The sequence below is a fragment of the Solanum dulcamara genome, chromosome 6, assembly GCF_947179165.1.
Source record: "Solanum dulcamara chromosome 6, daSolDulc1.2, whole genome shotgun sequence".
Taxonomy (NCBI): domain Eukaryota; kingdom Viridiplantae; phylum Streptophyta; class Magnoliopsida; order Solanales; family Solanaceae; genus Solanum; species Solanum dulcamara.
In genome coordinates this window covers 71,079,556-71,102,900 of record NC_077242.1, presented here as the reverse complement: position 1 = coordinate 71,102,900, position 23,345 = coordinate 71,079,556, and the positions used below count along the sequence as shown (strand labels likewise).

The 23,345-nt window shown below is 28.1% G+C and overlaps 1 protein-coding gene across 1 annotated transcript; it reads left to right on the top strand.

Annotated features, from left to right (window-relative positions):
- Positions 1–10,943: 10,943 nt before the first annotated feature.
- LOC129892967 (uncharacterized) lies at positions 10,944–17,220 on the top strand. Its single transcript, XM_055968470.1, has 2 exons — positions 10,944–10,949; positions 15,988–17,220. The coding sequence occupies exons 1-2, from the start codon at positions 10,944–10,946 to the stop codon at positions 17,218–17,220; spliced, it is 1,239 nt and encodes a 412-aa protein (XP_055824445.1).
- The last annotated feature ends 6,125 nt before the right edge of the window (positions 17,221–23,345 follow it).

Here is a 23,345-nt window from a genome sequence, read left to right as displayed (position 1 = left end):
TTTGTTTTGATACAAATACTGTCTCCGAGATTTTCGCAATATTGATTATAGAATTACCGTTATTGTTATTACGTTTTTGGTGATCGTTGACCATCTTAATATGTAGACAAATTAATAACTTTGAATAATATTAACAAAAAGGTAATTTTAAAAGTAGTTTTGTATTTTTTTTTGGATAATTAATTTTGGAAGAACTTTTATTATTTTATTAGATTTTGAAAAATAGTTATTCTTCATGGATAATTTTTTCCTCTTTTTTCTTTAATAAAGTTGTTTTTCATTAAGAACATGAAAATTATAAATAGAATTCAAGAAATAAAATACTAGTTCTTGAGGATGTATTCTAGATTTAATTTGAAAAATGGAATTTGATATTAAATTTATCGTTTTTCAAATTTTAATTGGTTTGATAAAGATATTATCTCCGTGATTTTAATTATAGTATTACTGTTATTGTTATTACGTTTTTGGTGATCGTTGACCATCTTAATATGTAGACAAATTAATAACTTTGAATAAGATTAACACAAAGGTAATTTTTAGAATAGTTCTGTATTTTTTTTTTGGAGAATTAATTTTGGAAGAACTTTTATTGTTTTATAGATTTTGAAAAATTATTATTATTCATGGGTAATTTTTTCCCTTTTTTCTGTAATAAATTTGTTTTTCATTAAGAACGTGAAAAATTAAAAATAGAATTCAAGAAATAAAATACTAGTTCTTGAGGATTTATTCTAGATTCAATTTGAAAAAATGGATTTGATATTAAATTTATTGTTTTTCAAATTCTAATCGCTTTGATAGAGATATTATCTCTGTGATTTTTGTGATTTTGATTATAGTATTACTGTTATTGTTATTACTTTTTGATGGTCATTGACCATTTTAATATGTTATAATTACTTCGAGTAAGATTAATGGATAAGCAATTTTCAGAATAGCCCTATATATTTTCCCCATTTTTGAAAAAATTACGTGGATAAGTAAATATATATTAATTAATTAATTAACATAATTATGGTTTAACTAATTTACAATTCGGCACTAAAATATAGCGTTAATTATAGTTCGAGTTTGTACAATTCACACATTTGTATAATTCAAAATTTGTATAATATAGTTTGTATAACTTTTGTATAATGTAATTTTGTATAATATAATTTGTAGTACTGTTTAAAATTCAGATGTTTGTGTTTGGATCAATTCGTTATTTCAAGTTTATACAAAAATAATTCAATTATATAAATGTACCCGCGAATTATACAAACGATGAAGCTTAAACTATAACTATAACCCGTAAATATGCAAACTATAGCTAAAGAGCCTAATTAAGTTTATTATAGTGGTTATTTGCGAAATTTCCCTTATATTCTTTTTTGGAGAATACAATTTGGGAGAATTTTTCTTTTTTTCTACTAGGTTTTTGTTTGAATAAATAATAATTCTTCATGGATAATTTTTCCCCTTATTTTTCTGTAATAAATTTAGTTTTCATTTAGAACATGAAAATTTATGAACAGAACTCAAGAAATTAAACATTAATTCTTGAGAATATATTCTGCATTTAATTTGAAAAAATAAAATTTGAGATAAAATTTATTATTTTCCTAAATTTTAATCGAACTAATAAAGATATATTAATTCTGTCATTTTCGTGATTTTGACTTCATATTTATTCTTACAATTAAATTATTTACGACCACTACCATTAAATCTAAATATGCACATAATTAAAAAAAAAGTAATTCTTAGAAGAGTATTATTTATTTATTTTATCTAGGGACAATGGATTTTGAGAACTTTTTTGTTTTACCAGATTTTGAATAAATAATGAGCTTTCGTGGATAATTTTTTTATAATAAATTTAGTTCTCATTTAGAATATGAAAATAATATAAAGAAATCAAGAAATGAAAAATTAATTCTTGAGAATGGAATGAAAAAGATGGAATTTGAGATAAAATTTATAATTTCTTAAAAATTATAATTGTTCTGATTAAATATTACTTTTCTCATTTTTATGATTTTGATTACAGATTTACTATAACTATTGGATTATTTTCCCAACGACCATTAAGGGTCGTGTGGTACAAACATTAACAATGCATGAATTAGAAATGCAGGGATTATATTTTATTAAGTGTTTGGTTCATTATTTTTTGCCTAATTTTGTATTTGGACTAAAACTCTATAACAAGCTTCTTTTCAATTATACCCTTGAATTATTATGAGATTTTTTTATTTTATGTAATAGAGTCAAGATAGATAAATGTCGGGTTAGATTATTTTTCTTTTGTAGTCTTCTAACTAGCTTAGAGAAGAATAATTTTGTTATCATGTCTATTATTTTCTCACTTGAATTATTTGATGGTAAAATAATTGTCATCTTAATAAATAGATCGCTCACAAAACATCAATTTTCAATTTTAAAAAAATAAGCCATCTACTTTTAAAATCGAAAAAATGGTAAACGGTTGTAATCGAATAAATCATCTACGTTTACACCTAAAAATTGCAAGTTTTAGTTTTAATATGTATGCAATTTTACAAATTGTTCAAACCACAAATAATTAGAAAACCACATATATATCAATAAATAATACATTCAATTAAAATCACAAACGTCATGTGGTGATATATTTACTTTTTCAATTAGTATAAAACATAAAATCAAGAAAATAAATAAAATGATTAAAAGAATTTGAGGGGCATTTTGTCTTTATATATTAATCCCATGGTATTAAACCTCAGTATTACTAATACCACCAATGGAAAATATTAGTTAATACCATGTAGGGTGTATAATTAATTCATGGATTAGCTATATATAGGCCTAAAATTTCTACCAAACATAATATTAAATAATATCATACATAATACATGGACTATTTCTCCTAATACTTCCTACCAAACAACCCCTAAGCGTTAAACCTTAATATGCAAATTAACAAATAGGTAATTCTTACAATAGTCTATAATTTTTTTAAAAAAGTAATTTTTGAGAGAACTTTTATTATTTTATTATATTTTGAATAACTGATTATCCCTCGTGGATAATTTTTCCTCTTATTTTTTCTGTAATAAATTTATTTTGCATTTAAAACATTAAATTATATATAGAACAAGCAATAAAATATCAATTCTTGAGGATGTACCTAAATATAATTTGAAATTTTAGATAAAATTTATTACTTTTCTAATTTTAATAAGAAATTATTTTCGTCATTTTCGTGATTTTACTATAAACTTACTGTTATCACAATATTATTTTTTTTGATGACTGTTAAGCGTTAAATTTGATATGTATATCAAAAAAGTAATTTTTCTATAGTCTTATTTTATTTTTGTTTTTCGGAGAATGAATTTTGGAAAAGCTTTTATGAAAAAATTATCAGGGAGAACGGTTTTTAATAAATAATTATTGATTTTAGCGATATTTTTTATTTATTATCATTTGTAGCAATACATAGCAATATTATGATGTATCTGCCATGTATTAAAAGTGAATTATGCATGCAATATAAATGTATTATAAATATTTTAAAATATATTATACTTGTTTGGTAAGAAATTGATATAATGTATTATAAGTGTATTAAAGTGTGTGATAAATATCTTATCCAGGAATAAAACTTGTATTATATGAGTTTTATAAATTATTCTCACTAATATGTATTAAAATTGTATTAAAACTGTATTATAAATGTATTATAAGTGTCCAATGAAAAAATATTATTGCTATAAATGATAAATATTTTTTTAATATAGAATATTTACGTAAGTTTCCAACTTTTATTGTGTTATCATCTTTCAAATAAATAATCATCCATCGTGGATGAATTTTTCCCCTTGCTTTTCTTTAATAAATTTAGTTTTATTTAGTACATGAGAACTATAGATAGAACTCAATAAATGAAACATTAATTCTTGAAAATGTACCCTAGTTTTGATTTGGAAAAATATAATTTGAGATAAATTTATTATTTTTTCTTAATTTTATTTGTTTTGATAAATATATTACTTCCTCCATTCTCATGATTTCAACTACAGATTTACTACGTACTATCATTGAATTATTTTTTAATGATCGTTAAACGTTAAATCTTAATGCTATAATTCTTAGAATAGTACTATATTTTTTTATTTAAAGAATAAATTTTGTATGAACTTTTATTATTTTATCAAATATGAATAATTAATTATCTTTTGTGGATAGTAATTTCCCTTATTTTTCTATAATAACTTTATTTTTCATTTAGACCATGGAAACTAAAAATAGAACTCAAGAAATGAAATATCAATTCTTGAGGATTTCCCCTATATTTGATTTGAACAAAAAAATAAAATTTGAGATAAAGTTTATATTTTAGTCACTCTGATAAAGATAGTACTTTTTCAGTTTCGCGTTTATAATTATAAATTTATTGTTACCTTTAAATTATTTTCGTGATGGCCGTGACCGATAAATTTTAATATGCAGATAAATTAATTGCTTCAAATAAGATTATTAAAACGACAATTCTTAGAATAGTCCTATATTTATTTTTGGAGCATAAATTAACGGGAGACTTTTGTTTTTTTATTAGATTCTGTATAAATAATTATCCCTCATGATTAGTTGTGTCTCTTTTCTGTGTAACAAACTTAGTTTTCATTTAGAACATAGATATTATAAATAAAACTAAAAAATGAAACATTTATTTTGCCGAAGTGTAGCATTGAGGTGAGGAGCGCGCTAGTTAGGTGGAGTCTTCTTTCGAAACTATTTCTTTTCCTTTTTCTTCCTGCTATTCCATCCACGAAACTATCAGTATCGAGACAAATTCGGAATGTTGGCTGAGTGTACACTACTCTGTTCAAGTAGTCACAGGCTTGCTAAAGCTAAAAATGGAACTTAACTTCTCACTGACTACATCAGAAGCGAAGATGATATACTCTAGATTTGATTTGAAGAAAAAAAAAAGAAATTTACGATAAAACTTATTATTTTTCTAAATATTAACTGCTTTGACTTAGAAATTGCTTCTGTATTTTCACAATTTTGACTATAGATTTATTGTTATTCTTGTAATTTTTTTAATGATCGCTAATCATTCAAATATCTATCAAATGATCGTTAATCATTAACAGTTAATCGTTAACTGTTAATAGTTAATCGTTAAGCGTTAATCATTTATTATTAATCTTTAATCATCAACGTTAATCGTTAACGGTTAGTCATTAATATATAGACAAATTAATTACTTCGAGTAAGACTATCAGAAAGGTAATTATTCCTCGTGGATAATTTTGTCTTCAAATTTGCATATCTAATTTATGGAAGGAGATTGTGGGCAAATTTGATCTCAGTAGCCTACCAATTTGCTAGTAAATTTTCTCAAGTATGATCACAACATAAATAAAAAGAGTAATTTTATTTATCAAGATTATGAGTACAAATTTATTTATTATTTGATTCTTATCTTATATTTATTTTTGGAATATAAATTACCGGAGAACTTTTTTTTTATTTGATTTTGAATAAATAATTATCCCGCACGATTTTTTGTTTCTCTTTTTTGTGTAATAAACTTAGGTTTCCTTTAGAACATAAATATTGGGGAAAAGGCTCAATTATGCCATCAAACTTTGAGAAAAGGCTCATCTATGTCATCCGTTAAAAGTTTGACTCATTTATGCCATTTTCGTTTGAGAAAAGGCTCATCCATGCCATTATTTGTTAACTGAAATGGCATAGACGAGCCAAACTTTTAACAGATGACATAGATGAGCCTTTTCTCAAAGTTCGATGGCATATTTGAACTTTTTCTATTTTAAATAATAATTTAGTTAATGACGTGGCAGAATCATAATTGACCACATGTAAAAAATAGTTTTGCAAAACGAAAAATATTTTTAGTTAAACAAATAATGTAATGAATGAGCCTTTTCTCAAACGGAAATGACATAAATAAATCAATCTTTTAATGAATGGTATAGATGAACCTTTTCTCAAAGTTCGATGGCATATTTGAGCGTTTAAACTATTTGAAATGGACAAAAATACTCTCTGTTAATAGTTTGGTCCAAAAATGTCTTTGCCGTCAATATTTTGGTTCAACCCTTATTGTTATTTAATGGGTCAAAAATTCCCCTTTTCAAATAAATACAACAACAACAACCCAGTAAAATCCCACATCGTGGGGTCTGGGGAGGATAGAGTGCACGTAGACCTTACTCCTACCAAGGTAGGACGACTGTTTCCGGGAGACCCTCGGCTCAATACAAACATAATAAAAAGGTCAGATACGGTTAAGAAATTCAAAGAACTATGAGATAACAGATAACGAAAGCGTCACAAATAAAATAGAGTACAAAAAGTATTATATAATAACTGAAATAACAAAAATAATAGAAATCAGAGTGCAAGCGATCGTAATGCAATACTGCGCGTACTAATAGGGAAGAATACATTTATTTTCTTTTTGAATACATTTTTTCCTAATAATATTTCTTTTGTTAGCAAATGCTTATTCTACTTCAGTTAGAAAAAAAATAAAAATATTTCTTATTTTATTATAATTATTTTTATCGTTGTTTGAATAAAAATTAATGATGAATTTATTATGATCTTATATATATGACATATATTATCCATTAAAACTTAAAGTACATGAAGTTATTCTTTTTTAATTGATAAAATAAGATTATGAAGAATAAAATAATTTCCTACATTTTTACTACTGAAAGTGGTTTAAAAAGAAAGAAAACAAGAATAGAGTTCCTTAAAAGTAATATTCTTATAAGGAAAAAGATTTGTTTTTTTTAATAAAAAAATATTTTTATTCTGAAAATGACATTTTTGACTCATTTTATAACTATAGGGCCATTTTTGATCCATTAAATAACAATAAGGGCATTTCTGGACCAAAGTATTGACGACAAGGATATTTTTGGATCAAACTATAAATTGAAGGAATTTTTGTTCATTTCAATCAGTTTAAGGGCATTTTTGACCCTTTTCCCTATTATAAATAAAACTCAAGAAATGAAACATTAATCCTGAAGATATACTCTAGCTTTGATTTGAAGAAAAAAAAAGAGTTTTAAGATAAAATTTATTATTTTTCTAAATTTTAACTGCTTTGATTTAGAAATTGCTTCCGTATTTTCACAATTTTGGCTATAGATTTATTGTTATTGTTGTATTTTTTATGGCCGCTAATTATTCAACTATTTTTCAAATGACCGTTAATCATTAATCGTTAACTGTTAGTCGTTAATAAGATAAAGCCTATAAAACATATAGAGAGCTACTATCATTTCTTCATTGTAAATTGAGATCTTCTTCGACTTTGATGCAGATATACATAGAATAGCAGCAAATATCATCTTTCTGATCTGCATATTCGTGGAACTCAATCTCATTTAGAAAGTCTGATCTCTATCTTTCAGCAACTGAACAAGAAGTGATTTAAGAATAAAAACAACTTTACAATTAGATTAACCGTTACCTGTTAATCATTGATCATTGACTGTTAACTATTAACCGTTAATCGTTAATCGTTAACTTTTGATCGTTAATATATAGAGAAATTAATTATTTCGAGTTAGACTATCAAAAAGGTAATATTCAAAACAGTCCTATATATTATTTTTGGAGAATGAATTTTGGGACAACGTTCATTATTTTATCAGATTTTGAATAAATAAGTATACGTCGTGAATAATTTAGTGGCTTCAAATTTACACATTTGATTTGTGAAAGAAGAGCTGAAGGGCAAATTTGATCTCACTAGTCTGCCAATTTGCTAGTAATAATTTTTCTCAAATATGAAAATATACGGTAATCACAAAATAAATAAAAGGAATAATTTTATTCATAAAGATTGTGAATACAAATTTGTTTATTATTTGATTTTTCTCTTTTGATCATCTCTATAATTCGATGGCTAAAGCAATATGTTTCTCAATTAGGATGATACGGACCTCCTTATAATTTGTTTCATCTCCATACATAGGTATCTCTAACCCTAATTCAAGATTATAATTTTATATCAATATAATTGTGTCTTAATCTTACTTATGGTAGTATATAAATTATCTTACATTAATTTAAAAATAGAAGAAATGTATCTGCATCTGAATCATGTTAAATGAACATTTAGTGTAATGATAGTTTGTTCTACTTCATTTAAAGATATTATTACTTCCTTAGTTTCAATTTATTTGATTTATTCTTCTTTTTAACCCGTTTAAAAGAATTTTTTTTTTGACAAATTTCTAATTTCACTTTTTCACTTGTTTTATTTATAATCACAAGATTAAAAAATATTTTAATATATTTTGTATATTTTTAATTTACAATTACAAAATTTAATATTTTTTCCATCTCATTTTATGTGAAACTCTCTGGCTTGACATGATATTTAAGAAAAAAAAGAAAAACTTTAAAATTTTATAATCTAAAACAATCTTTAGTTATTTGGGCGACTGAAAATCATTTCATTAAGAATAAAAGAGAGTTTTAAAGTTAAATTATTTCATACAGTAAGTCGACATTTTTTTTGGAATGAACTAAAAAATAAAGTGTAATTTACATAAATCTCATAGTGTTAAAAGCTAATTACCTTATTTTCCTACTCTTTTTCAAATTACAAAAATCTCTTAAAATTTATGAATTTTGAATCCATCACAAGACTTCCGAATATATCAACAGACATCCAGATACATATGAGAGAAATATATTTGAGAGGGGAGGAATGTATTAGAGAAAAATAGAGACATCCGAATGCATAGGGGAATGATGTATCAGAGAGAGGATGAATGTATCAGAGAAGGAAATAGAGACATATCAGTGAGAGGACAGTAATATATTCGAGAGGGGATTTTTGTAGGCCAAACTTAAAAACAAACAAATAAATTAAAATGGAGAAAGCATTTGAACAAGTTGCAAACTTAGAAATATTTTACTTTACATATAATTACTATATTATTGATTGATTGACAAGTACGGACTTTTTAAAAAGTCTCAATATTGGAGAAAAACAGCTTGTATTTTGCAGTGCACTGAACCTGAATGTGCACTTGCAATTCAAAAAGGGAAAGCTACTACAACTTGGCTATATTTTCTAATCAACTTTTAATTATATCCTTACTTATAAAGATTATATTAAAAAATGATCATACTGAATTTTTCATTCTGGGGTAGGTATTTGAAATATTTATTTTGTGTCTCACGTAACTAGTAATAAGTGTGTGATACTTTTTTTAATCTCGCGAGTATGTGAATCCAAAATATATGGATTTAAAAGTGTAAAAATTCTATGCGATAAGAAAAAACCTCACACAATTAATTATTGTGAGGCGCAGAATAATTTTTTTCAAGATTTTTGAATTCTCCGCTTTGTTTATCTCTCCTTTTCTCATCAAAAAATAATTATAGAAAAAGTCTACGATTTTTTTTGTCAATTCTATATATTTGTGGATAATTAAATTCTATGTATTTCACAATTCTTGTTAATTCTGATAGTAAAATTTAACAATAATTGTGAATTAAAAAGTATTTTGAGAGAATATGGTGTAGTTTTTATACTTTCTGCTATCTTTGATTTATTTTATTTTCTGTTGAATTAATTTTGCATTTGACAAGATTTTTGTGATGTTTTTGAGGGAGTTTACTGAGATCGTTGCGTGAATTTATAAATTTAGATTTGTTTTTATTATAAAGAAGTATTTATATTTATTATTATTTACTTAATTACAACATTCATTTCATTAATATGGGTTGTGAGGCAGTAGTGAGACTGTTTCACCCTTAACCAAAGGTCTCGAGTTCAAGTATGGAGAAAATCTTGTTTGTTGGGTGCGTTACCCTCGAATGGGTCTTGTAGTGCACAATTCGAATTTAGTCGAAATTCTACGGGCTCCGGACACTAAGCGGAAACCCCCCAAAAAACCATCCATTTCGACATGGTTGCTATGGTTATGACTTATGAAAACTACGTACTACCTCCGTCCTATATTAGATGAACACTTCCAATATTATACGGTGATTAAAAAATTATTAATACATTAAAAGACTTTATCATATTTCTCTTTTGTTTATATTAATGCAATATATATAGTATAAAAATAGTTAGTATTGAAAATTATTTACATTCAAAATGTCATATTAATTGTAGGAGTAAAATAGAAAAAAATTAATTAATTTTATCTTGATTTAATAAATGATCAAGTAATATGAGACAAATATTTTTAGTAAGATATCCATCTGATATGGGACGGAGAAAGTATGATTTATTAAAAAAATAAACAAATACAGTGCACTAACTCCAGCAAAAGTTAAAAAGGAAAGTATAGTTGCATGAATTAAATAATGAATGTCAGAATTAATTTGTCCCTATTAAATGAACCTGTCTTTTTTTTTGGCAATTTGTTATAAATTCTGTTGATTCTTTTCCTTCAACACAAGTGACAATTTTCAGCAACAATAGTCAACCGTTGTGTAAATTTTATTTCTCTGTCATTTCATATCCCAAAATTTCTTTGACTTTGAGTTTAATGACATTTTAACCTCTTTATTTACTTTTATTTATCTATTATGTTACTATAATAAATTTAAAGAGATATCGATATATTAATTCTAAAATTAATCCATATATTTGAGGTACATTCAAAGAGGTTCTTTAAATATACTCTCAAATTTTTAGATTTTATATTGAGAATAGTGATTTAATTATTTATTTTAAAAAATATATAAATTCATATTTGAAAGAATAATTTTTACAATTTCTGCTATTTTGGAGTCTTGATGTAACTAATTATTGAGATATTATTTTAATCTACTATCTTTTTTTTTTTTTTTACAATTCTCTCATTTTTATCTTCATAAATCATTGTGGCATGGTTAAGGTAAGTGTTACAAATCAAAGTCAAAGCAAATGTAACTTTTTTAAAGTAGAGATGCTGGTAAATTCAATATATATTGCTTTAAAAGTTTCTACAAATCATGCCATTATACTAATTTTAGAATTTTAACACAAAAAGAAATTCAAAATCATGAAAAAGTATAAAAGTTAGGGAGATGATTGAGCAGATAATCTTTCTTAGATAGGGTCTCAACATTGAAATTTTCTGCATGCTTTTTATCGAATTCATCGCACAATACATTTTACTTTAAAGATGTGATTTGTCGATTATTACACTGAAATAATAAATATATTCATGTGTATTAATAAATACAAATAAATAAATAAATTCGAGTGGACGGGTATTAATGCAAATGAAATGAATATGCCAATTAATTGGATAAATTCACTGCATTGTCTCCAAGCAATTAAGAAAAAAAGTCTCAAATTTGTGTAAATCCTATTTTTTTTTTTTTATTTTAAAAACTTGAAAGACTGATAAAACTGCCCAAAAATTCTTTCTCCCTCTGGTCCTTTTCAAATCAGTGGACGCCATATTTGCTTTCTAATTTGGCAAGCCTTCTGTTTATTTATATAAAAATAATACTCACGGATCCTCCCGTTCGTTTTTAGTCGTCAATTATATGTATATTAAAATATTTATTTTAAAATAGGTGTCAATTTATACAATTAAAAGAAAATTAATTATATTTTTAAAATTTTATTCTTAACATTAATTATTCTAGAATTAAGAGACACATATAATAAATAAAAATTAAATAATATATTAGTCAAACAAAAGTTTAAATTAATTATTTCTTAAGAATTGTGCTAATGCTAAATTTTATCATGACAACTAAAAAAAATGAAGAAAATACTATTTAACCATACTTTTTCCATTTTCATTTTCTCAACTCATTTTTTCATTATTGTTTGTACCAGCTTAAAAGCACCTCGCCTCGATTAATTTCACAATATAATTAGCAATCTTTCATCGGTATAAATATTAAAAATTACAACCATCAAGATTTAATACATAAAACGAGATCATATAGCAAGTGGTTTTACTTTCATTAAATTTTGAACCTTAAGGGGTAGTTTGATTTGAAGATCAGATAAATTATGTTGAAATTAATTATGTTAGAATTAGTTATATGATAGTTAGTTATAATTAAATTAGCTATTATGATATTAGTTGTTTTTTATTGATATTTAATTTATTATGTTAAAAATAGCGTATATTGTATAACCTATAAGCAGTTGTTTGCTTATAAAAATATCCCCCACATTATTTAGTAGAAGAAAGTTTGAGGAATCTCAGGGTTATTTTTGTCATTTTTATTTTCTTATCCCGAGATAATTGATCTATGTACTATTATTCCATCATCCGATAGAAATGATTGCTTATCCATGTACTAATTTCTAATTCTAGTATAACTTATTCCAAAATCAGTAACTAAACAAGGAATTAGCCAATAGTAATTAAATGTTTATCTCAAAACTATTTGTGCTTATTATCATATCAAATGACCCTTCAAACTATAATTCTCAACTTACTTTATTTACTACCAAGTTACACTTTTTAATCTTTCTAATTAACTCATTCTTTTGTATAGCTTCATGTGAGTTAATTGTAGTTTAATAAATCTTGCATTGTTCACGAAAATAAGAAGAAAAAAAATACAAAAAATAATAAGTGTCGGCAATATGGCAAGGAGACGCTATTATATTATTTTGTTTGTCATTAGGCAAAACATAAGGTTTCATGTCGAAATGTCTCAACAAGACATGATTTGTATTAAATGTATATTATTTAAACATCTAGATATTTTAAGTGGTAATGTTCTTGTATTTGGGGGGTGGGGGTGGGGCCTTGGGGGTGGAAAAAATTCATTTAATTGCAAGTAACATGCATTGTTATATATTTATATATGATATATGTCATATTTAGTTCATTTTAAAATATATATTACTTTCAAAGTAATGAAAAACATAATAAAATAATATATCGATATTGAATGACTTATAGTTTAATGATTTGTTAAATTTGTGAAGATTCAAAGCAAAGAGGGATTAAAAGTGCTACTACACACCTTTACTATTCTGATTAGTAGAGTGCTAATTGTTGTTAATCTGTATTAAACTAGAAAAGAAAATATAATCTGCAACAAAACAGAAATAATATTGAAAAGAAGAAAATCGAGTCCACTGAATGTACAGTGTGTCCTTAAGAAAATTATTCTCCTCAAGTATCCGAGGTTAATGAAATATATACTTTCAGGATAGAACGACGTTACTCACCGGCGTATTGGTACCTAAACCCACGATGTCAACGAACCACACAATGTCAATAAATACATTAGAATTATTCGTTATAGAAAAATGAGAGGAAACCCCTCTTTTTATAGACAATAAAAGGTAGTATGAATATGTGTTTATTGTGCCTTATCGAAAAGGTCACAACTTTTCAAAAAAATCGCAACTCTTGAAAAAAATCTGTTACGATAGAGAAATGACAAATCAAAATACCAAAGAAATTTCTTTTTGGTTTGAAATTTGTACAAAATGTGTTGTCAATTTTGTGTCTATATACATCTACTGAGATATCTTTGAAGAGAACCATATCTAGACTGCTTACCTAATTTATATAATGTAAATTTAGAAATTCAAAAAGCTTTTGTCAACAACAACAATATTAGTCATAATATAATGTTCCACGTACGTAATTGAGGATATGAGTTGTTGTTTTCGACAATATTCATCTTAGCTAAAGGCTGAACTAGTTAGACGTACAGAAGGAGGTATACTTAAATTTTATTTGTCGAAAAATTAAATTGTGCAAAAAATATAAAGCTAGGCTTATTTGATTATATATAAATTATTAAATCGATCCCTTTGACAAAAGAAAAATTCTAATGTACTAACTAGCTAGTAAAGGGGTTCGAAAAAATTGCTTTTAAGTCACAAGTTAAATTTATAATATGAGATTTTAATATTTATCTTGAATCCCCTTATATAAATGTCTGACTTTATTTCAATACTATCTTGTCTATGTACATGCACTTTGAAGTTTGAATACACTGAAAAAATATGTATATACTTATATAGTCTGTAGTTTGTACAAATGAATGAATTTGTATTCCAAATAATAATTGTTACGTTATTAATTTGTCACTACATATGCTTACCTTTTATTAGAATTTATCCAGAAAAAAAATGTGACTGTACGTGTTATCGTGAATGTAATTTGGTTCATGCATCTTTTGCCTTATTCTTCTTTCTTACTAACTGCTTTTATGTCATTGTGTGTGTGAAGGGTGGAGGTTAGAGATAAAGCTAAAATATAAATTTTAAAATAGTATTGTCCTGATTCATTTTATTTGTTATATTTTATTAAAACCCATTAAAACACCTTTATTACAATTCTAATAATTCATTTTAGTCGTTATGGATAAGTCAATATAGAAAAAATTTGGATCAGATATATTTTGAATAGTAATTCAAAAATTTTAAAACTAGGCCAGACTTATTTTCGGAGTTGCAACATCTCCTTATTTTAGATCCTTATATAGAGTTTCGGTACATGACTTTCAAGTTCTAGGAATATAATTTTCGCATGAATTTGATAACGTTATCTGAATTTATGGGAACTCAACTTTTAAACTAATTATTAAATTATTTTTTTCACTTATTAAATGCATGTTGGTTGATAGTATGTTTTAGCTAGATATATATTGATTCTCCCACCAAATAATTAGTGTGAATTCACTTAATAACAGGTCAGAATCGTGACAAGAATCTCCAATTCACAAATTCAAAATTTTGATCCGCATCCTCATGATATTCTACCTTGTGACATGATTTTGTATAATTCCTCATAACATGCATAATTAAAATCACACGATTCAAGAATATCTTTAATTTTATAGGTACATAAAAAGTTTTTTGTTTATTTTCTTAAATTACATTTCAGTTAAACACTTTCCTTTTAAATAAAATGATTAAATATTTACTGTTTATACATGTATGTTCAATAACATCTTATTAAATTATTCGCCCTTTTACTTTACTTGATTTTTATATCAAAAGTAGATGTTTTATATTATTTGTCAATTCTTACAAATTAATTAAGAGAGTTCTATTATTATTTTTTCATACTATCTTTAGTATTTATATGATTGACTGCATAAATTAGTAATCAATTTTAAAATTTCAAAAGTATATTAATAAAGTTAATTTAGTAAAATACACTTTTAATTTTTTTTTTTAAAAAGGCCAAATCAATGAGTCAAATAATATAAATCAAAGTGATACAAACTATAGATTCTATACGCACGTGTTGAACACGTTTAATAATTGGAAGAATTAACAGATGGAGACAAATAAACATAATGTTGAAGCTTTTATTCACTCCAAGCCTTGTATGTTTTATCTATAAACTTTAAAATGATAAAACTAATCGATCTGTTCAGTTACATTATTGCCAATATATATATAAAAGAGATTAAATAATGGCTAGATGAGAATGAAAGAGTAAATGTATCATAACTTTTATCCAACTAATTAATAAAGACTTTATTTTGTTTTCAGTTTGTGGGGTTGCCAATAATACCTATGATTAAATATAATACTAGATGAGAGTGAAAGAGAATATACATTATATTTTATTTTATTTATTTTTCCTATTATCATTTTTATAATTTGAATTGTAGAATCAATCATTTGCTATTTACATTAGAATAGACGGCCTATTAACACATGGGGTAATGGTGTAATTGGTTAGTAGTTAGTAGAGTGGTTAACTGTTAGCACTGCTGTGATATTTTGTGTAAATATGTAGTTAGTTGTTAATGTGGGTCCTACATTGATTAGTTTGTTAATAGTCTGTTAAGGAGTTATTAAGTGTGGTTGTTAGCAGTAGGTTAACGGTACACATATATATATGTGTGATGCATAGTGTAAAAAAGGTGAAGTGAAAAAAGGCATCACTTTACTCTTCTTTCAAACAGACAAAAATCCCTAATTTCTCTCAACTTTCAATTAGGTCTTCTTCTCTAAGTCATCTGTGTCATTCAACTTTCATTTCAACATGGTATCAGAGCGGGTCATCGATTGAGAAGTTGGAGCTCGTCGGAGAAGCGGAGAGTCGTACTACTGCCGTCGAAGCTCGGAGCTGGAAACCATGGGAGACCTTTCACAACTGCAATCATCAAGTAAAAAAAATCGTCATAGAACATGGTCATCCTTTGTATGTGCACCCATCGGACACATCGGGATGTGTTTTAGCATCGGTGAAACTCACCGGATTTGGAAATTATGGAGTGTGGAGTCGAGTTATGAGGATCTCCCTTCTAGCTAAGAAGAAGCTAGGGTTCGTGACTGGTACATGCACGAAGGAGTCATTCGACGAATCGCTTCATGAACAGTGGGAGACGGTGAATGCGATTGTGCTTTCGTGGATCATGAACACAGTATCAGAGAGATTGTTGAGCGGGATCATGTATGCGTCAAATGCACACTTAGTCTGGGAGGATCTAAAGGAAAGCTTTGACAAGGTAAATCGAGTGCGAATTTTTCAAGTACACACAACTATTGCAAATGTCAAACAGAGAATAAGTCCAGTGTCAGTGTATTTCTCTAGATTGAAGGAGTTGTGGAGTGAATCCGATTTGATAGCTCCTTCTCCAAACTGTGGCTGTCCAAAGTCTAGGGACTATATTGAGTATCTACAAGAGCAAAGGTTAATGCAATTTTTGAGTGGTTTGAATGAATCATATGATCAAGCTAAGCGGCAAATTCTGATGAAGTCCAATGCACCATCTGTGAATCAAGCCTATGCTCTAATAGTGCAAGATGAAAGTCAACAGGTAAATGTTAAAAAATCCAATCCCATAGCAATGCAAGCCAAAAGAAATGACAACTATAAGGGAAGCAATTCAATATATTGTGAGAACTGTCACATGCGAAACCATACAAAGAAGGAGTATTACAAACTTGTTGGATATCCTTCAGAAAGGGATGGCAGAGCCAACAGAAAGGTGAAATGTACTTATGATAGCTACAGGAAAGATAACAACAATCGTGAAGGATGGAAGAAGGATAGATACAGAAAAAGGTACAAGAAGGATAACAATGAAGGATGGAGAAAGAAAGCACATGCTGTAGTGGCTAATAATGCAGATTGTTTTCAAGGAAAATATGTAGATAAGAATGATAATGGGGTCAGTATGCTGATGATAACAGAAGAGGTGATAGCAAGAGTAATCATTATGATTCAGAAAATCAGTACAAGCATCATGGAAGTGACTCTGAAGAATATCAAGCCCATATGACAGATATTGTGACTTGTTTGATGTCCCAACTAGAAAGATGTGAATAGATAGTTGATTCTGGAGCCTTTCACCATGTTACTGCAAATGACAAAATATCAAGAATATTCATAGCCTGCAAACCAATAAAGGAGTAATGATGCACCTGTCAAATGGAAGCACAGTGCCAATTACACACACAGAAAGTGCAGAACTGTTTGAACAGGAGAGAATCACAAATGTGTTATTTGTGCCTGATTTTAAATATAATTTATTATTAGTATCACAATTAACCAAGGAGCTATGTTGCTCAGTCAATTTTTTTTCTGATTACTGCATCTTTCAAGATCTTTACAGTAGCAGGGTAAAGGAGATTGGTAGGTTGCAAGGAGGACTGTATATTTTCCAAGGGACAGCTGAAGACTCTGATGAACAAAGAATAGAAAAAGTGAGGCAAGTCTACATAGCAGATGCTGATGGAAGGTGCAGCTTGTGGCATAGAAGACTGTGCCACCCCTCTATATCCACTATGAAGACTATGGTAGAATTTCAAAATAAGATTGGCAGAAATGTGCATAATAATTGTAGAATATGTCCATTAGCAAAGCAGACCAGATTACAATTCCCTTTAAGCATTTCTAGAGCAAATCAACCTTTTGAACTAGTGCACCTAGATTTGTGGGGTCCTTATAAAATTCCTACTTTAAGAGTTATTTTCTCACTATTGTTGATGATCATACCAGATATACTTGGATCCATTTGTTGCAACTGAAGACTGAAGTAATTATAGTTTTGAAATAATTTCTTGCCCTTGTGAATACTCAATTTAATTGCAAAGTCAGGACCATTAGGTCTAACAATGGTACTGAGTTTTTTAACTCCCAAAGTTGTGAGTTGTTGCAGAGCCTAGGGATAATTCATCAAAGCAGCTGTCCTTATACACCTCAACAAAATAGGGTGGTTGAGAGAAAACACAGGCAGATTTTAGAGATGGCAAGAGCTATTAAGTTTCAAGCTGCATTTCCAACAAAGTACTGGGGTTTTTGTGTTAAAACTGCAATGTACCTTATGAACAAGTTGCCATCCAATGTCCTAAAGGGCTGCACTCCTTATGAGTTGCTGTATCACAGCAAGGCATCCCTTGATCATCTAAGGGTACCTGGCTGCCTATGTTTTGTTACTACACTGCCCAAGTTTGAAAAATTTGCTCATAGAGCCAAGGAGGCTGTATTCATGGGGTTTTCAGAAATCCAAAAGGGCTATATTGTGCTTGATTTATCTACTAATAGATTTTTTATTAGCAGGGATGTGGTGTTCCATGAAACTGACCTTCCTTTTAGCAACACTGCAGATTTAGAGGATAACACATTTCTTCAACTGAGCCATGTTGATACTTTATATGATTCCCCTGCTCCTGCTCACATTTGCCATCTTCCACTAGTAGCAGCAAGTGGGGCACACTCTGCTGCTGACAATGATGATGTTGTTGCTATAGATACAGTAGAAAATGATATGGTTGATGTTGAACCTGCTGAAGCTGCACAAGTTCCATTGCAAAATAAACCATTGCAAGCTGAATAAGTTCTATTGCAGTATGATATTGCTACTTTTGTTGTCACTAGCAACAGACCAGTTAGGTCAACCAAGCAACCTGGATGGTTGAATGACTATGTTGTCAACACCAGTCATGATCACATCTATTCTATAAGTAAGTATTTGTCATATGCAGGAACATTAGAAAAATATAGAAGTTATTTAGCAAAATCTCTGCCTTAGCTGAACCAAAAATTTTTAAGGAGGCTTCAAGGGATGCAAGGTGGATAGAAGCTATGCAGTATAAGATCAAGGCCCTTGAGAATAATTATACTTGGAAGGTTATTGATCTTCCAAATGATAAAAATGCAGTTGGCTCTAAGTGGCTATATAAGATCAAGTATAAGGCAAATGGGGAAGTAGAAAGATTCAAGGCAAGGTTGGTGGCAAAATGATACAGTCAAAAGGAAGGTCTTGATTATCATGAGACCTTCTCTCCAGTGGAAAAAATGGTCACTGTGAGATCAGTGATTGCACTAGCAGCCTCAAAAGGATGGAAACTTCATCAAATGGATGTGTATAATACATTCTTACAGGAGATCTTTATGAAAAAGTGTATATAGAGCTATCAGAAGGGTTCAAGAGACAGGAGGAGACCAAAGTATGCAGGTTGCTGAAATCTCTGTATGACCTAAAACAGGCATCAAGACAATGGAACATCAAGTTGACTGATGCATTGATAGCTGCAGGGTTCACACAAAGCCTTCATGACTACTCACTCTTCACAAAGAGGTCAGGTAACAATATTGTCATAATACTTGTGTATGTAGATAATCTCCTCATCACTGGAGATAGCAACAGTCTCATAGAAGCAGCCAAACAGATCCTGCAACATGACTTCAGAATGAAAGACTTGGGGAACTCAAATATTTTCTTGGTATAGAAGTTCTGAGATCACAATATGGCATCATCCTTAATCAAAGGAAATACACACTGGAGCTTATATCAAAAATGGGCTTAGGAGGCACAAATCCAGCTGCCACACCACTGGAAGCTAGAAGCAAACTAACCACTATGGAATATGACAAGGCTGTTGGAGCTAAAAGAGATGAAGCTTTGGAGGAAGTCTCAAAGTATCAAAGGTTGATAGGAAGACTGCTGTATGTCACCATCACTAGGCCAGACATCAACTTTGTAGTCCAAACACTAAGTCAATACATGCAAGAGACTAAGGTATCACATTGGGAAACAGCTGTTAGAGTAGTCAAATACCTGAAAAATGCACTAGATCAGGGTTTTATTTTCAGAGCATAACCTGCATAGGAGACAATATGTTGGTGTGATTCAGATTGGGCAGCATGCCCCAACACAAGAAGATCCATCACAAGTTATGCAGTGAAGTTTGGAGAGTCACTAATCTCCTGAAAATCAAAGAAGCAGCAAACAATATCTAAGAGCTCAACTGAAGCTGAGTATAGAAGCATGACAGCTGTTGTTGCAGAAGTTACTTGGCTGCTGGGCCTGTTTAGTGAGCTTGGAGTGGAAGTCCATCAGCTAGTAGTTGTTTGGAGTGATATGAAGGCAACGATTCAACTGACAGCAAATCCAGTTTACCATGAGAGAACAAAACATATTGAAATGGATTGTCACTTTATAAGGGACAAGATAAAGGAAGGAATCATCAAGACTGAATTTGTGAAGACAAATGATCAGCAAGCAGACCTGATGACAAAGGGATTGAGCAGGCAACAACATGTGTATTTGATGAACAAGTTGGGAGTGTTGGATGTCATGCACCCTCCAACTTGAGGGGGAGTATTGACACATGGGGTAATGGTGTAATTGGTTAGTAGTTAGTAGAGTGATTAACTGTTAGCACTGCTGTGATATTTTGTGTAAATATGTAGTTAGCTGATAATGTGGGCCCTACACTGATTAGTTTGTTAATAGTCTGTTAAGGAGTTATTAAGTGTGGTTGTTAGCAGTATGTTAACAGTACACATATATATATATGTGTGTGATGCACAGTGTAAAAAAGGTGAAGTGAAAAAAGGCATCACTTTACTCTTCTTTCAATCAGACAAAAATCCTCAATTTCTCTCAATTATCAATTAGGTCTTCTTTTCTAAGTCATCTGTGTCATTCAGCTTCCATTTCAACACTGCCTCACCACATTATACCTTTTTGAAATGAGGCCTTTCGCTAGACTTCACACATATGTAATCTGATAATGACACTAATAAAAAATGTTAATTTCGTCTCCGTTGGAAATTGACCTGTTTGAAATATTTTCAACGAATTTTTCATCGAAAATCCCATGTTAATGGCATTTCGACAGGGATATTCATTGCAAATTCATGTTTTTAATGTATGGTATGGCGAAATTTAAAATTTTGAATCAATGAATTTAAAATGAATGTGATCTATCAAATAAATTAAATTTACAATCTTTTTTCTTTTAATTCAATTAAATAAATAATTTGAGCTAAATGTATGAATTCATTGAACTCGCTTTAGATCCGCTTCTATATTCAAATTGAGAATATGAGAAAAAGGAATCAAATAAGATTAGGAGCACTGCATTCATATATTATATTATAGTGTAAAGGGTGAAAAACACACTTACGATATTTTGATTTTTCTGTTTTCCATATTTAAATTATTAGGTATGGTAAGTTTTCTACTGAACTATCATTAAATGTTTATTCAAACACATTTTAACTATCAGTTCATTTTTTCTACCTGAACAAGGTTGATATTTCAAGTAGAAAAAGTAAACATCAACTGATAGTTGAGATGAGTTTCAATAAATATTTGGTGATAGTTTAGGTAGAAAATGATTACACACATAATAGTTTAGCTATGAAACTCAAAAATTCTGGAAACTTTAGGTATGTTTTGACCCCAAACTTTATATTATATTAAGGGAAAACATATATCTTAGAGCTCGTTTGATTGCGGAACAAGTTATACTAAAATTAGTTATTCTAAAATTATTATCCCATCCTCAATATAAAATAAAAATAACATTATAATTTTATAATAACTGTTTCGAGATAAATCATTTTATAATTTTATTCTAATTAAATATATAATAAATTTATCCTTTATCCCTCATATCGAACCAGCCGTAAGAATGGATGGTGGGGGAGTGTACATTGAATTATGTAATTGCTACTTGGCAAAGGGATGCCATGTAGAGCTTTCTATGCCATCCTGTCAGATATCCTTTTCTAGGTCTTGAATATGGGTTTTAATATTATACAAACAGTTTATCTTTCAACATCTTTTTAGGGTTTTTATGTATAATATATTTTTAGTTTTTCATCTCGTGTTTTGATATTGATTAATGGATCGATTTGATTAATTTAAATTTATATTATACGAACTTATATAAAGTCTACTAAAAAGAAAAGTGTGTTAAATTTTTTGCGACCTCTCATTAAGATTTTCATACTTCATCAATATAAGAAATTTTATATATTTAGTGATAATTTAATTGTAAGTTTCATATTTTAATCTCAATGATGTTTTATATGCATCATCGAAATGTCATGTGGCATATTTGAGATCAGAGATTTCAATTTATTTATTTATTTGAAATTCCGTGAATACTTTCACATAAAATTAAATGAAAGAAGTATATTTAAATCTATGGCTATGCTCTAATTGTTCTCCACGTGTGGCCGTTTTGATGTTCATATTTAAATATATTTTTAATGTCAGTAAATTAAATACAACATGGTCTGGGTTCAAGGAATGTTATCATCAGAGAATAGTTTTTTTTGATTGATTGGTAGTCGTTGTTAAACGGACATTTTACATTTAGTAGCAATGAATTTTTTTAATATTGTTTCAAAAATATTTATTAATAATTGAGATAATGTTATTGTATTCAGAGTTGTTAATATCTTTAGCGATATTTATATAGAATGTTGATTATAAATATCTATATTTATTATTATCGTTAAATATAATATAACAGTAATTACATTATTGTCACTAAATAATTATCGTAAAATTCTTTATTTATTGTAGTGATAATATATAGTGAATTAGGATTTGAAGGTTATTGATTTTGTGTTTTAATTCTTTGAAGTTATTAAATTCTTTATTAATATTTTGTATATATTTAATAAAAATTTTAATATAAATATCGAGTTTAGACTTTCGATCATTGAATTAAGCTGAATTCATAATCAAAGGGCTAACTCCGCCCCTATCTACCCAATGGCAAACTAAAAAATGTAACGGTTATATTAGGATTGTGTAATTATACAAAGGGTCGGATTAAACTCTTTTAGTTACTTTGCTAAAATTAAAATATTAGGATCGTTTAATTATATGACTCATTTTATAAGAGATTTTCATATTAAGATGTGGGATATTAGTAACATAATCGTTATAGGGTTATTTTCTGATATTTAATTAAATTAAAATGATTATCTTGTACTATTTTTCTAAATAGATATTTCATATTAAGATGTGGGATATTAGTAACATAATCATTATAGAGTCTCTTTTTCCCCCCCTCTTTGGTTCTAATAATTCACAAACTCCAATTATAACGTCCACTTGTAAAAACAACCAACCAATAGAGTTTGTCCTTTTATAAT